We start from the raw sequence: 17133 nt of genomic DNA on the forward strand, positions 1-17133 counted from the left end.
ATGATTCAAAATATACATGCATCCTGTTTCCAACATTCGTAAACATAGCACATCTACTAGTCATTAAACTGGGATTCTACAATCACTCTATTTCAATGCTCTCTCCCTTTGACTTCATCAGCTTTGTCATCTTCTTGATCTCCTCATGTTTAAAGAATAATGTAGCAATGTCCAACCTAACTCGACTAGCATCAGACATCATTGGCATAGATTCATGTTATTACCCGAAAAATCATACATCTTGTGGAATCACATATTTTCATTCCTGCATCACATTAAATAAAGTATGAACTAAAATCTGAGAAATATCTTGTGCATGTACACACAATCATCTAACAGAAATTTTGACTATCTAAGAATCTGTGACTAAAACATTACAGAATCTTAATAGTATGCAAAATTGGATACAATCTCTTCACATTACACACCCTTGTATTCAATCAAACGGGTTGCACTACATTCATATTTGTACACACTCTTGTCTAAAAGGAAACACATTATGCTATCTAAAAACCATTACTAAAACATTTCACAGTCTCAACATAGTTCATATTGTTGGTCACAATACACATTCAATACATTTGCAATTAACAGTAGACAATGTAATTGTTTAAGACTCACCATGAAAGATTGTCTGATTTTTCATCTCTGTCGATTACTCATACAATCCAAGTGAAAAAATTGGAACATACTATATTTCATGCAACCCGGCATGAGTCCATATTGGACACACCCACCATAAAAGTCATAAAACATATTGGTCACAAGGATCATATTAATAGGTCACAGATGAAAGTGAAACATGCTATTTTTCATACGGTAATAGATGTGCATAATATTTAGTAATATGACCATATTTCTTGAATCAGAGAAATTTCCAACCAAATTTATAGTTAGCTGGTCATACTCGCACAATAAATTTGAAAAATAAATTACCCATAATCTCAAAAGACAACAAAATAAACTTACCACCTTCGATTTAGGTTTTTGCGTGTCAGTCGGAGTTTTGGGGGTTTCTACACGAACTTTCTTTGTGACTTTCGGCCTTCTTCATTTTTCACATTCACAGGTGGTTGGATGTGGAATTTCGTGAAATGGGAATCGAAGGTAGGAGTTCAAAAGAGATAATTTTAGAGCTCTCTGATTCAGTAAAACACATGTTCATGGAGTTGAGAAAGATTAACACAATAAGTTGTTTAATAGACGGCCCTTCCAAATGGCTGATCAAGGTTTTGGCCACCAATTCAATGTACAGAATATGTCAAAACGCTTATGCTAAATCTTGATAACAAAGAGAGTGAATGCAGTAATGGAAGATGGAGTTCAATCGTGAATGAAATTAAGGGGAGATATTTGAGGATTCAGTTATGAATCAATTTTTAAGAGATAGTGTTTACAAATTTAAAAACTCTCTTTCCAGTTTAATATAAATGTTGGTAGTGAGTACGTTGAATAAATATTTATTTACAGGATAATAAAATATAAATTAAAACCTGATTATTGAAATATGAAATTTAATCCTTGATTTCTGAAAGTGGAATATTAAAAGCCGCCCAAGCTATAATTTCCTCAATATTGAATAGGGTAGCTAGTAGGCTAACATTAAATTTGGGCCGAGCTATAATTTTTTTGGACAAAATTTACAAGCATAATTTCTTTATGAACCAAGGCTGCACTAGGCAGTACAGCTACCCCTACACCTGCCCATGCTCACTCGTTTGTGGTATAGAAGACTTGCCAAATTTTTAGTCATGTATACCTTTATTTTTTTAAATTTATTGTTAACCATGCATTTTATGATATTCATAACTTTATTAACTATTCAACTACATTCTATTTCATCAAATTTTATTAAAAATCTAATAGAGACCATTATGACCTTGTTATTCCTTCTCTCAATCCTGTCCCCATCCCCGTCGCCGTCCACGTCCCGCTCCCCCTCTCATTGCCTCATTTTTCACTTGCGTGTAATAAACTTTCTACGGCAACGTTAGGATTCTGAGAAAAATTGTTAAGAGCTCTAACTAATTTAGAGTCGAGTTTAATTAAGTTGAGTTAATTTTAAAACATACGCAATAAATTTGACTAGCTTAAAAAAATGAAAAAAGAAAACGCGTGGTACAAAAGTCAAATTTGATTTTTGAAGTCAACCCAAAATAAGAATCGGAATTTGTAACGAAATTCGGTGGATCCTATCACCTCATTCATCACGTCCCGTGTAATTCACGATTTGATTTTTCTTCTTATTTTCCAATTTTTGCCAACCGCATTAACCGGCTAGGGGGCCCCTATAAAGTTGGGCTAATTTCATTGATAGTCACTAAACTTTGAACTTTATGCTATTCTGGTCACTAAAATTTAATTTATAAGTACCAACTCAATTTGACATTCATTTTATAAGCACATAATCTATAATTACAAGTACTAACTCATTTGGACTGACCTGATGAAGAGGAGGGAATGTGCCGTTTGAGATGAAGCAAAGGATGAAAGTTGCTCCTTTAATCCTATAATTGAAATGAATCCCTTCTTGAGGCAATTGAATTAGGATGAGATCGCTCAATTCAGCTCGCTCCTTCGTCGAATGTCACTAGTGGGGATGTCGCTAAGGAGCCAGGGACATGATAAATCACATGTGTATGAAGGAAAATAATAGTTCTACGATGAAACTGTCTTGATTATAAAATATAATTTGTTGACTAGGCACACAAAATATGTAAAACACTAAATTATGAAAATGAATGTCAAACTTTAGAGGTCTCATTGAAATATTTTGTAAGAGTAATAATATATTTATCCAATCAACATGTAGTCGTGAGAGCTACTGCCACAATATTTGTGGAACATGTAATAATGATATATCTCTGACATCAAGAGTGATGATGAGTAACATTAATCTTTTGTAAGATTTAGTAATATTTTTTAATAAATTAAACTTTAGTGACCAGAGTAACACTGAATGCTAACTTCAATGGCCATTAGTGATATAAACCCTATAAGTCTCGAGAGTGGACAGAATTAAAGCTGGCGAGTCAATTGGTCAACGCAGAAAACCTGTTTGAAAATTTGATCCAACTGATCTGGACAATGTTGTTCCGTTCCTTTCCTTTCACATTTTTGGATTTCTATGTTACTTACCATGTGATTTAGTTAATAATTTGAATAAGTCTTAGCCCCATCATATCAAAGCACAATTTTCTTTCTGATTGTGTGTTTATATACTTGAAAAATTGCAGTGCTTATTCTTCAACAATGGCTGCCAATTGGTTTTCATTTGTATTCTTGCTTCTTCTTCTTCTTCTTGTTCAGTTCCCTGAATTGCAGGGCCAACAAAGCTACGTAAACAACAAACAGCTTAACTGCGAGCAAAACGACACTGTTACTCGCGGCTATGTTTGCAACGGCGCCGCCTCCTGCCGCTCTTACCTCACTTTCCGATCCACTACTATTTACAACAACGCCGTCAATATTGCCTACCTCCTCGCCGCCGATGCATCGGAAATTGCGAGAATCAATAATGTTTCCGATGTGGGTGAGTTCCCTGTTGATACTCTAGTCGTCGTGCCCGTCAATTGCTCCTGCTCCGCCGCTGATTCAAGGTACCAGCACAACGCGTCATACACGCTCAAGAACCAAGGGGAGACGTACTTCTTGGTAGCGAACGATACCTACCAGTCTTTAACCACCTGCCAGGCTATGGAAGCTAATAATCCTTACGGTCCTCGATCTTTGGTTGTGAACATGAGACTCAACGTTCCGCTTTTGTGTGCTTGTCCCACTGCAAACCAGACGGCAGCCGGCTTCAAGTACCTGCTCACTTACCTAATTCGGCAGGGGAATGACTACAGTTCTATCGCCCGTGCATTTTCCGGCGCCGGCGCTGATGTCCAAGGGATCCTCAACGCCAACAAGCTCACTGAAAGCGAGCTCATCTTTTTCTTCACTCCGATTTTAGTACCCCTCACTAAAGAACCCACCAAGGAAAATATCAATGCTATACCTCCGCCGCCGCCTCCTCCTCCACCTCCACCGAGCCTGCCCACCACCCCCTCTGACGAAGGTGGCTCTTCACGCAAGTGGGTTTTCGTAGGAGTCGGAATTGGTGCTGCTGTTTTCGTCCTAGTCTTAATCTCCGGGGTTTGGTTCTTCCTCCACCGCCGTGCCCGCCGCCACCAATTTTTGCCAACGCCACCGTCCCTGATTAAGAAACTCAACGATGAATCTGTAGAGGGGCAGCCATTTTCGTCGGTATCATCTGAAGGGATACGGAATGCAGTTGAAACTCTTACAGTCTACAAATTCGAAGACCTGCAAACGGCCACGGGATCATTTGCAGAAGCGAATAGAATCAATGGATCAGTGTACCGGGGTTCGTTCAAGGGCGATGAAGCTGCCGTGAAGGTAATGAAGGGAGATGTATCGCGTGAAATAGATGTTCTACGGCAAATCAATCATTCCCACATCATTAGGCTTTCTGGTTTCTGCTTGCACCAGGGAGTCACCTACCTTGTTTATGAATATGCCGAGAAAGGTTCCCTCAGTGATTGGCTACAAAATAACAAGATGCAGAACCAAGATTCTTTTAATTCCATTCATTCGACTGGCTTTCTTGATTGGAAACAGCGAGTTCAGATCGCTTATGACATTGTTGATGCCTTGAATTACCTTCACAACTTCACCAATCCTCCATATATCCACAAGAACTTGAAGAGCAGCAACGTCCTTCTGGACAGTAACATGAGGGCTAAAGTTGCCAATTTTGGTTTGGCCAGGAGTTCGGACACAGATCATAGCACACCCATAATGACTCGGCATGTGGTGGGCACGCACGGTTATATGGCTCCTGAATACATTGATAGTGGACTGATCACTCCAAAACTGGATGTCTTTGCATTTGGGGTGGTGTTGTTGGAGCTCATGTCTGGAAGGGAAGCAGTTGCTTCTAAAGGCTTCGATAAAGAAGGCGATTTGTTATCCGCTCGCATAAATGAGGTACTCGATGGGGAGAATGTTAGAGAGAAACTGCAACAATTCATGGATCCTCGACTAGGGAAGGAGTATCCAACAGAATTGGCATACTCCATGGCTCAACTTGCTAAGAACTGTGTTGCTCATGATCTCAATTCACGTCCTGCGGTGGCTGATGTTTTCATGGTTCTTTCCAAGCTTCTTTCATCCTCCTTGGACTGGGATCCTTCAGATGACCTTCAACACTCAAGATCATTTGGCGATGGCAGATAATAGGTTCACCGATTACTATCCCTGAGCCAGCTCTTCAGCTGAAGCTTATCCTACCCTGGTATTGCATTTGCAATCAGCTCATGTCTAGAAGTATTGTCCTAAATTTTTTGGTCCGTTTCAATAAAGTTTTGTGTTGTCCGTATTAAATAGAAAAATACAATCAATAAATTCTGTGTTATGCACCAATGATTTCATGAAAATGTGTAATTTCTTTTCTTGATCTGTTCTTACACAAAAGAATTAGTTGCTTTACATCTTTCTGTGTTGAAAAAGCAATGAACCAGACACAGTGACACAGAAACATTTATGTAACATAGCCCCATTTTTATTGGGAAAATGTTAGGTCTTTAAAGGTTTCAACTTCTTAACAGCTTAACCAACACAATAGTTACTCTTGTTCATAAAATAACAAAAAACTAAAGAATTTGGCACAAACGCGGGGATGCAAAATACAAGCTCTAAGAGATCTATCGTTTCACTCATGATATTGGTACTACAAATTAGCCAATAGTCATATATGTATGATTCTAATCTCAGATAGAAGTACAATATTAAGTAGTAACTAAGGAATGCCCTTGCCATTTCAATAATAGCCTGTACTTTTATTGTGGGTGGAGCAATTTTTTAGTTCAGCTTTGCCATATAGCCTAGTAGATTACTGCATCAATTCAATGGCACCCGAAAGGGGAAAAATTAGATTTATTTCTCCTTTTCCTTTTTTTGGTTGTAAAGGTTTTTGCACAAGAATTCAAGGTATTTTGATTTTTTGCACATTTAAAGTTCCATAATGATTTTCTTGATTTTCTAAATCCTGGTTGTTCCTTCAGTACCTGCAAAAGATGATTTCCTTTTTAATTTTGTACGTCTTTTCCTATACTGGAATAATTGGTTTTTTGCCAGCGTTGCCTGGTCTATTCTGGACATCAGACATGGGAGTACCTTGGTACATAATATTCTCAACACGTTCCTATGTACAGTATGCCAAGGCAACCGGAGAGTGTACCTTCTTGCTGGCTGAGATGGCAAGAAGTGGATCACTTAATGGACAACAACAATTGGTAGACTAGGGAAGATTCACACCAAAATTTTGAGGGCTGCGACTTTATGTTAGTAAGTTTTGATTCTTTCGTGCCTTCTTGGTTGGTGAAGAATACAATTGGATCAAACAAATGGATACTATGAATTTAAAATTTACTCTGGAAAGAAAGCGTGTTTTCCCTCAATTTGAATGAGATTCGTGAGTTCAAGCCTAAAAAAGGTAAGCCGAAATGATGATTTTCCTCTTTCAACCATCTATGTTCTAGTGATCTACGTGATTTATTTCTATAAGCAATTTATTCTTTCATGTAGAAGTTGATTGCTTTAAGAAATAAGAACTGATTTTGAGGGAGTCGTTTATTAATTTGTGTTTTTTTTGCGGGTGCTGGCATGATCTTTTGCTATAAGTAAACTCATTTTCTTGTTTTACATCCTTTGTAAGAGAAGTCAACTTTTTTTCTCTCGAGAAGCCGATAGTACTTGATATTTTCTGAGGTCTGTGGTGATTGAAATATTTGCCTACATTGTCTCACTTGTTGAAGAAGATCAAGCAGTGATGGGAGCATGGGACCATATGAAATCTGGAGTGTGGATTAGCATGAAGAAACGAGTCAATCGGTCAATGCAGACACCCAGTTTGAAAATTAGACCCAACTAATCATGATCACTTTTAAATTTCGTTATGGATTTCTCTGTTGCTTACCGTCTGATCACATGAAAAGCCGGTCTTTTCTGTCTGATTGTGTGCTTTATGCTTGAAATTTTGCAGTAAATTTTATACTATGAACCGGTGATTTCATAAATGTGCAATATCTTGATCTGTTCCTGCACAAACATTTAGTTGCTATGCATCTTCCTGTGTTGATATAGCAATGAACTGATACAGTGACAACAAATTATAAAAACCAGCCCTCATCTAGAAGTACCACAGTTAAGTTGCAAATAACTGCTGGAGCTGGATATATGGAGTATATCTCGTCTCCCTCACCACTTCATGCTGATAACACCAGTGCAATTTACATTGCCCCGAATAGACTATTGGGTATTCTAGAGAGGTCTTTCAGAACCTTTTGACAATCTCCGTAATCTGGCTCCTTCCCATTGAAAGCCCTTTTTTATTCTAGAATACGAATGAAAGTCCAGTTATTCTCTTTCATCGGGGCCCTTGCCATTTCAATAATAATCATGCTCTTCTCAATTTAAGGAAGATCGACCAATACATCACATCAGAACTGGGAAAACGATAGGATTAATATTGAACTAACTGAGTTCACACCGAATACACAACAAAAAATTTGAACGAAAAGAATCCATACATGACCAGCCAAATTAGAAATGAACAGGAGTACATAATCTTTTCGGAATTTGGAAACTTTTACAGCCTGAAACTGCAGGTAACCATCCACAAGCTTCAAACCTAAAACTAAAAGAGATATAAACATTGACGTCCCAGTTTTCTTTCTTAAAGGGTGTAAATTACAAGTACTCCAATTTGCATGTAAAATAGAAATCATATTGTACAGAAGACGAGATCATTGAAGCATCAACCCTCACTCGATATGAAATTGTCTCCCGATTGCCAGTAACTCGCAGTTGTCAAGATAGAAAAATATAAAAAGAGAGGAAAAAGTTACATGTTATGGCAAAGACCATCATCTCACAAATCCTCACTACCTGACTGTTTATATCATTCTATATTCTTCTGCAAAAACTTCCAATATCTCAGACACGAAGGGTTCGTATGGATTGCTTGAAGAATCCATCTAAGAGGATTCTGACAAGAATCTGGATTGGGTGATGATTCTTTCAGCTGTTTAAATAGCAAATGCATTTGAAATAAGAGTTCAGCAGGCCTTTTCTCTGCAAGAAATATATTGCAGCTCAGTATACTTGATAATAAAATCGCTATGAATAGCTGAGTAAGGTAATTGCTCATGTGAAACCACCGAAGACGCGTTGGCTGTTTAATTTTGAATATTATAACAATTATAAGCATTTCAAGAAAGAAAATGGAGTTACTCTTCTGAAGCTTTTAACAGTAAAATGACAGCTTGGACTTGAATATGAGCATGGTTGGTTATGATATTGAAACAACAAGAGATTAGTGTAAGTGGTTGGAGTTGATGGGGTAGGCAATGGTGGTCTTGCACAAACTCACAGCTAATTGTCTTTCATTTATTAGGTTTAGTTGGAACATACAAAATACTTGGATGAAAGACAGGTAATCATGAGTTATGATGGTTCAAGGGCAAGTAGCCTGCCTTCCATGTGTTTCTCTCTAAAATAATTAGTATGATAAACGCTTCACTTCTACTGTCTTGCAACCACTCAGTGGTCTGCTTCCAATGATAGGGCATGTCAATACAGATGTCAACGGAGAAGAAACAGAGTAAGAAATTTTGGAATTTATGTCACAACCAGGTTTCATTAAGGGTGTAATCCCATTAAAATTGTTTATTCCTCAAAATGTTGGTGAATAACATTATGGAAATTTTGTCCATTGTTACTAAATGCTAAGTCAATTACATCTCCAAACCTTGTGCATCCAACTTGGGCCACCGCTCCCTACCAAAATTCCTTCTGAGAAAGTGATCGAGTAGGCATAGTTCCATAGCATTGTCAAAATGGTTGAAACTCAAAACTTTCTAGAAGTTTAATAATTTGGTCCACATTATGGGTACACAGAAAAATAGAGATATTATTTAAGAAAAAGTAAAACCTGGAGGCCAGGAAAACCATTCATCTTGAAGGTTGTCCTTCCACTTTGCTATGGAGCCAAGGCTTGCTTCTGCTTGCGCAAGCAAGAGGGACATAATAGGCAAGGGAGTTGGAGAAGTTTCTTTTGCTTTCTTGAGACTTCTTATAGCTAGTGAGATATACTTTGAATCACACTGCAGTCTGGCAAGCTCCATGCAGATGGCACCTGCCATCAAAAGATAACTTCAGCAATGCGCACCAGAATGGGAATACTAAGTCATCATCGGTCACATTTCTCTTCGAAAGCCACCACCTTTAAGCATTCAGTTGCCAAAAATCTAAACGATTATCTTTCAGGGCACAAATTATTCGAAACGATGAATCAAAGTGAACAAATATTTAGATCCATTTGGGAAGAATTTTTAAATGGTTTAATTTGTAAATAAATAAAAATGAGTAGTGGATAAGTGGATAGAACTTGTTGGTCCATTGGAATGTGTCATCAAAAATGAATTTTGACAATTTATAAATTTTGCCAAACGGAGGCTTTATATTTTACCATGACAAAGAAAGAAGCAACTTTCGCCACTGGCTGCAGAACAAGCTTGCATGAGAAACTCTTCTGCACCGATGAAATCCCCGGACCAAATAGCAATAAGACCCTGTACCAAATCAAATACAGCCATCCACATATTCCATGAAGTTTTGAAGTCTTTGGAGCACTCCTCAAAGTTCAATGCTAATATAGTGGAATCATTTCGGAGCCTGTATCGGGATTCAATAAACTTGAGACAAATCCAACCAATATGAGAATCAGTTCTAAGCTCCATGCATCTTCTGTACTCTTCACTCAAGCTCACAATATTATTTTCGGCAGCATAAGCCCGACACAGTAGCAAGTGCACAAAAAAGAGAGAGCTATTATGAACTGAAAGCCCCGTAGCAAGTCTAGCATGCTTAAGGCACTCGCTATGATTCCCTTGTTGCAAGCTAACCTCAGCAGCACAAAGCAGAAGTTGGAACATATTGTACTGTAAAGACATGTCTTTCCTTGAGTACAACTGATTAGAAAGAGCCACAGCTACTAGCCGCTCTAAAACAAGGCAAATATGTCGAGGAAATCTCTCTTCACGTGCCTTCTGTAGATAGTTTACAGTAAGCAAATACCTCATGTTAAGGTTCCACGGCTCTTGATGCAAATTCCTGCAACAGCACAGAATTTAGGCAGAAAATATTTTTCATGATCTTTTGTGACCAAATTTATTACAAATGCCTGCATCAGCAACTGTCTTTCCAGTCACATAAGACAATAAAATCCAGAAGTGCAACATCATCAGGGAAAATAATAGCGAAAAACAAATATGGTAATTTTTGAAGGCATAATTTAAATGAATATATGTGCCCTTCTCTAACAGTTTAAGCTATTAAGTGAGATGGTTAACATGGAATGGCAAAAGAACTGGGTACAAGTCTTGTCTTCATCCATTTATTTAAAAATGTGCATATGTTAAGCCTTTTATGAGGGAAGGGAAAAATAAATAAATAAATAAATAATCTGCACGTTAACAAAGACATTTTTTAAATAAACCTGTCCCTTTCTCTCTAACAGTTTAAGCTTTTAGATGACACGGTCACCGGTAATATTAATATTTCGAAGCATAAAAGGTAAAGTAGCTTACTTTTGCAGAAGTTGTATGGCTCCAGATCCAGAAGGCCATTGGGGTCTGCAGGTGGGGAAGGAAAATCTCCCATTATAGCTTCCAGTTGAATAACAAGCAACTGTTCCAGCACCAACAATCTCAGATGCAGATTTCATTCCCTCTTCTTTTTTATGGTCAGACAAGTCTATAAAGGAGCTTCTAGTTGCAAGATAAAGATCTCTCTGTTCTTTGCTAGATAGTAAGATATAACCCAGAAGATTTCTGATGGAAGCAAATGACATCAGAGGAAGCATGGGCATGATAATAGAACATAAGAAAATAATTCCAGAAGAATATTAGCAACATTGTTAAGGCAATGAAGACTAATCAAAATAAGAATGGGTCCAGACACCTACTGAAATTACTACACAAATTGAACTTGGAGCTCAATAAACAGTTGATATGAGATAGATGAAGATACACAGATATGTTCTGTAAGACCAGAAGAAAGGAGAACAATAATTAAGACTGAGGCACTAAGCTAAACGGATCCTCCCACCCCCACCCCTACACCTCCATAAAAGGGAAGAATATAAGAGCAACTAAGAGATGGCAATGCATGTGCAACAAAAGATACAGCTGGAATAGAAAACTTCAGAGAAAGAGAAAGCATGGTGAACCTATATATCTTAAGCAGAGAACAGTTAGCGTAAATTTATCTGTAGGGCGAGATTTAAGAATCTGAGGTCATAGTTTGGTAATTTCTTTTATAAAACAGAAAGTGCTCTCAAAGATCTTTTTCCCTAAATAGTCATAAATTTTATTCGTTGATTTATCAATCTAGGTAATATAGAGTTTACAAGAAGGCAAAACGAAACATGCCAGCTACTGGTGTTAGGAATACCACTTAATTATGTTATTTGAAGTCTTGATTAGTCAACCAAGAGAAACAAATTTGCCTGGCACAGTTAAGGTGCATTTCCATCAAAAATCTAAAATTTGGATCAATAAATGCCATTAAGCTTTAGTTTCTTCCAAGAGTTCAACTACAATACACATGCACTAGTTCTGCCTACAAGTTACCTTAAATTAACTTAGATAAAAGTAAATAATCATTAGCAGGTCCCTCTATCTCACTTTTCTAATGGACCTAACTCTAGAGAAGACACAGAACAAGCAACACACTGAAAGTTGAGGAAAAATGGAACAAGTGTTCAGAAGAATAACACAGAACAGCTCAAACTCATACTGGAATAAGAAGGCCAAACATGTAATTACCTTAAGACACTACTGTTAGGGTACTTGTGAAGAGCTTTCCTAAGATGATCTACTCCGTTTTGAATTGCTAGGCAGTCCTTCGATCCATGCTTGACCTGAGAAAAGCAAAACCAGATAAGCTACTAAAATAAATGACAACGAAGTCTACAAGAACAATCCATAAAATCTTGAGGCTTACTAGTTTACCAACTGCAATTAACATGTGCATTGCAGTGATCTCTTCATGAGATGCAAGAGAGGAACGACTACTTGAGACAACAGCGTCGAGCCGATCATTTTGATCCAAGACATGAATGGCAGACACAACAAAACTTATTTTTGAACTCTGAAACAATTCCTTGGGCATTTTCAAAATGCTTGTGATCGCGGATTCCTGCCCAGAAATGTAATACAGCAACCTGCATATTAAACTAACAGAAGCAGCAGCAAGTTTTTGTTCCATGGATAAAATGCCTGCAGCCAGTGCTCTTGTCACGGAAAGAGCCAAATCATTCTTGCCAAGTTGCCATAAACTTAGAGCATATATATGCAGGCCTTCAGTATCAAGCAGGCCTAGAACATTAAGAAAGGACTGACATGTAAGTACATATACAGTTCCAAGCAAACATGTGGTGTGGAGAAATGACCATTTGAAAAGTCGATCCGTATAGAATAAAAACCATATCAATAAAAGCAGATGATCCATTTCACGACTTCATTAATCATTTCCTTGAAATGGCAAGCAAAAAGTTTTCCAAACTGTAAGTCAACCTTAATAATATCGTATGTTAATAACTCTCGTAATTAACATAATGTATAGGAACCAACATTGTTCTTAGTCCAAAATTGAATATGTTTTTGTTTTTTTTTTTTTGGATCCGTATAGAATAAAAACCATATCAATAAAAGCAGATGATCCATTTCACGACTTCATTAATCATTTCCTTGAAATGGCAAGCAAAAAGTTTTCCAAACTGTAAGTCAACCTTAATAATATCGTATGTTAATAACTCTCGTAATTAACATAATGTATAGGAACCAACATTGTTCTTAGTCCAAAATTGAATATGTTTTTGTTTTTTTTTTTTTTGGAAAGGTAATCAGAAATTTTATTAATCAAACAATAATACACATGAAGTGTATTATCGATACAAATCCGAAAGAAACGTGATAAAATTGGGCAGCCCATCTATTTGCCTAGTAGCCGCCACATTAAACCCAGTATACAATGTAAAATAAAATAATTCTCAATGGACCAGACCCTAAACAGATGACCCATCCCCACCGGCCTCACGCCACAAAATAGCAGCCACCAACCCATGCATGTGACGGCTGCATCTGTTATCTCCAGCCCTATTCCAACCAGATCCAGGCCTCACACGCCTGACCGGCCGCCTCTACAGGCTGTTCCGACTCATGCCGGTGAGGCGCGTGAGCCACCGGCATTTCTGGCGGCGCGTGGGCCCCACATGCGGCCGCTGAAACCCCACCTCCGTCTCCTCTCATTGTTGAATATTGTTATAACCAATAACTAATATTTCTTCTAAAGACTTTCTTAATATATCAATTTTGTAATAGATTATTTGATTAAAAATATGCACACACATGTATGTATATACAAGCACACTAGCACCTGGTAAAAAAATGATCACAAAGTATCAAAGAGCAGTCTGCACAGTACAGATACGATACACTATCAATGAACACTAGATACATATATTATAGAAATGCTTGTATGTGTTGAACCACCTCATCCAAAAGCTTAAACTATTTGGGAAGTTTATTGGTATTATATAATAGGCAGTATCCATTTTTAGTTAAAAGGATGACTGTGAAACTTAATTCTAGGTTCTTTGGCTACTCTGATACCACGATGATTGTTCAATTGCCCCATCTAAAAGTTTAAGATGATAGATATATTAATACTAAGTTGAACCACCATATTTAGAAGCTCAAGCTATCATATGCAGTATGAATATATTTACTTGTATATTATCTTCAATAGTACGTCTGTCTAAGCGTGCATTTATAGGTTTATAATTCATTTAGCATCCATTACCTATACTTGAGATGAAATTGTTTAAAATACAACTTCCATTATCACACAAAATGTCTTTATTCGTCAGGTCATAGACGCCAACAATTATAGAACTATCCATCATCCCAAAATGATATAAAAATCTCAGCCACCCTTAGAGCCACTAAAGCAACACAGTCAATATTCCCTTGGATAAGCGAAATTTTAGAAGATTCAAAACTTGGGGTGTTTAATCATTGTAGTATTCAATTGATAGACACGTCATTTGGGAAAACACACACGAAATAACCTAAAAATGAGAGCCTTATAATCAGAGAATCATTTCAGGGAAAAATAATGAGCTAAATATGTTTCAGTAGGTAAAGTCAACCTCTTGTAGTGAATATTCTATGTTAATAAACTTTTGTAATAAACAAAATATGTATGAACCAACTTTTTTACAAGCCAAAAAGTTGATATTTCTATAACCAATAATTAAAATATTATTCTTGAAACTTCCTTAATTTATCAACTGTAAGATAAAATATTCTGAAAGAAATTTACAAACATACATATATGATATATGTGCATTTATACAATTGTGCGATCATGTACAGACACTAGCAATTTGTCCGTAGTTGAGAAGTCACCAACAAGAAGTATCAAGAGAAACAAGCAAAGAAAAAATACAAAAGGGCAATCCTCACAGCACGGTTACAGTATCCACCATTCAACAATACAGAGAGATTACTTGATGCGGACATCGGCCTAAATTAATTTACTTCTTGTTTTATTTATTAATGTCTTTCTATTTCTAGTTGAAATTTATCTATGTCTTGAGATTCTTATTTATGTAATTGGACTTGTATTGGACCAAACCCGTTTTAGGTAGGTTTTTGTTTTGACTATTTAAACTTAATTGCCACGTAATTTCATCAGTTTTGAGGAATGAATTAAATTGCGTTTGGTTTGTGGCCATATTTTCCCTCTCCTTCTTCCCCTCTTTCTCTATTTCTCCCTTCTCCTTCCCCTTCCCCTTCCTAACAGTTCTCTTCTCTTCTTGTTCTTCTTGCTGTGGTTAATTCTTGTTCTGACTTATCGGTCCTGCATCAAAGTGGTATCAGAGCCAAACTTGGGAAAACATCTTCTACACAATTAGTTTAATTACAGATACCCATCGGCTGCAACTTTCACCAACCACCTACAAGTCAACCGCCACAACTATGATTCAATCCACCACCAACCATAAACAAAGATCCTCCCTTATTAATCCATGGAAACGACAACCATCAGCAACCCATGCATATATCCCCCATATACCAACATAAAAGTCCCAACAAAATTAGCCCACGACACACCACCAACAGCGCTTCCAGTAACCAGATTTCCTCAAAACCCGACTCGACTGCACCCTGACGTCTTCATCTAAGTAACCCACAATCTAAAACTACTATAACAGCCCATTTTCAAAAAAAAAAAAACCAAAACAATAATATCCCTACCTCAGCCCAGAAAACTCCACCTGCTTACTTGTTGCTGCGGCCCCTTCGTTTTGCCACAATCGACACATTAAACAAACCACCTGCTGCTCCTAAACCGGCGACCCAAGCAGTCAACCCTCTCCCTCGCCGACCTCCTCCACTATCACAAGTCCCGACTCCAATCGCAGCATCCCACGCTGCCATCTTCATCCAACGGCCGATCCCAGAGTTGGCGTGAAACTAGGTACTTATTTTCAATTGGGCTGTGTTTACAATAGGTGTCTTGAGCCTGGCTTATGCCTTTTATGTTTGCAAAGAGTTTAATTGGAGGAAAATATGTATGGTTATTATATATTTTGGGCCTTAATTTGCCATTGTTGGTTTACTCAAAAGTGTAATTTGATTTTAGTCCAAAAATAAATAAATAAATAAAATAAAATAAAATAAAAATTGAAAATGAAAAAAAAAAGGAGAAAAAGTGAAAAAAAAAATTCTGCCATTATTTGCACGTGGTTTTCTTTTTATTCCTGTTGATTGACACAGCCGCTCGGACGATTTAGTCTCCGCTTTACCACCATAGTCGTGCCTATCATGAGATTCATGATTATGGCATTGTTCAACTCTTGTAAGTCCCCTGAGGTAACAATTTTATTATATTGAATATATGCTTTTATTTTAGTGTTTTAGCTTGTCAATAAATACAATAAAAAAATGCTTTGGTGTGAATATCAAACGTTAGAAGTCTACTTGTTGACAAATAGACGAAAACTTCTTCAATTTTCATTGCCTTCTAACAAACTCCTATCATTACTTGAACACACTAAGTATTTGCTTTCACGAGTGTACCAATTATCTTCTGTTTCCATGCTTACATCTATAAATACACTTAGCATGGCATTGGTTTCAAATAAGCTATTAAGACATCCTGAATTTGATATACAAGTTACAGTTGTTTCTTATCTTGGTGAAGTATTTCGCATTATGGCACCAGATCCTCCTTTTTGTGATGAAATAATGCAAGATACTTTTCCCTTGATTATATCATCATTTGCATATCTCACCAGCACATCCATCAATTTGTATGCTACGAAAGTTAGGATACTAGATACCATGGCTAATGCGAAATACTGCCTTATAATGTTGGACCTAAATTGTGAACGTACGATAATTGACATGTTCCAACACTTTCTTGTAGCTCTAAAAGGAAATCGTTTAGGGAATGTCTTCACTTCCATAAAGACTATCATGAACTTTACATTAGAAGAAAGTGATAATCTTTCTCTAGATTTAATTACCCTTCTTTTGAATAGTGTTCAAAATAAACATAAAGATGTTTCTCCTATTGCATTTAGTGTGGTGGATAGACTTTTTGAAAAGTGTGTTAACACAATCAAACCTTGTCACGGGTTATAAAATCTTTAAGGATTTGTTTAGTTGATTATAGTGCAATTCTCCCCTCCATTTTCAAGGAAGTCGAAAGCTGTGAACAAAGTATCGTGTCCTCTATTTTGACCACACCTGTAGCTAATACTCTTAACATTGACATAATTGATAAAGAACCTAAAATAATGTCATACAAGTCAAACATTTCAGATGTCCTAGATCTTGTGTATACTATGTTGCACGACTTTCATGTTGAATTTTTTTTAGTCCTTCCTCAATTACATGAGACTCCACGAGTTACCACATTATTTTCTAAGGTCATTACTCGATTGCACACTCTTCCTATTGACATTAGGATGTTGTCCACTAATTATCGACA

General features: G+C 37.0%; 2 protein-coding genes across 2 annotated transcripts; one reads left to right on the forward strand and one right to left on the reverse strand.

Moving 5' to 3' along the window:
- Positions 1-3053: 3053 nt before the first annotated feature.
- LOC111397546 (protein LYK5) lies at positions 3054-5493 on the forward strand. The gene has a single exon (XM_023024533.1). The coding sequence runs from the start codon at positions 3253-3255 to the stop codon at positions 5239-5241; it is 1989 nt and encodes a 662-aa protein (XP_022880301.1). The 5' UTR covers positions 3054-3252; the 3' UTR covers positions 5242-5493.
- Positions 5494-7573: 2080 nt separating this feature from the next.
- LOC111397547 (tetratricopeptide repeat protein SKI3) lies at positions 7574-15657 on the reverse strand. The gene is made up of 7 exons (XM_023024534.1): positions 15393-15657; positions 12073-12446; positions 11895-11989; positions 10656-10898; positions 9536-10179; positions 8999-9202; positions 7574-8139 (listed from the first exon to the last, which is right to left on the reverse strand). The coding sequence occupies exons 2-7, from the start codon at positions 12334-12336 to the stop codon at positions 7967-7969; spliced, it is 1623 nt and encodes a 540-aa protein (XP_022880302.1). The 5' UTR covers positions 12337-12446; positions 15393-15657; the 3' UTR covers positions 7574-7966.
- Positions 15658-17133: the final 1476 nt, after the last annotated feature.

Source organism: Olea europaea, chromosome 7 (assembly GCF_002742605.1).
Source record: "Olea europaea var. sylvestris chromosome 7, O_europaea_v1, whole genome shotgun sequence".
Taxonomy (NCBI): Eukaryota; Viridiplantae; Streptophyta; class Magnoliopsida; order Lamiales; family Oleaceae; genus Olea; species Olea europaea.

Coding starts and splice junctions, on each gene's coding strand:
- LOC111397546 (XM_023024533.1), top strand. CDS start 3,253: ATGGCTGCCAATTGGTTTTCATTTGTATTCTTGCTTCTTCTTCTTCTT.
- LOC111397547 (XM_023024534.1), bottom strand. CDS start 12,336: ATGGAACAAAAACTTGCTGCTGCTTCTGTTAGTTTAATATGCAGGTTG. Junction 11,990..12,072: donor TAATTGCAGTTGGTAAACTA/GTAAGCCTCAAG, acceptor TGCTTTTCTCAG/GTCAAGCATGGATCGAAGGA. Junction 10,180..10,655: donor GCCATACAACTTCTGCAAAA/GTAAGCTACTTT, acceptor GTGCTGTTGCAG/GAATTTGCATCAAGAGCCGT.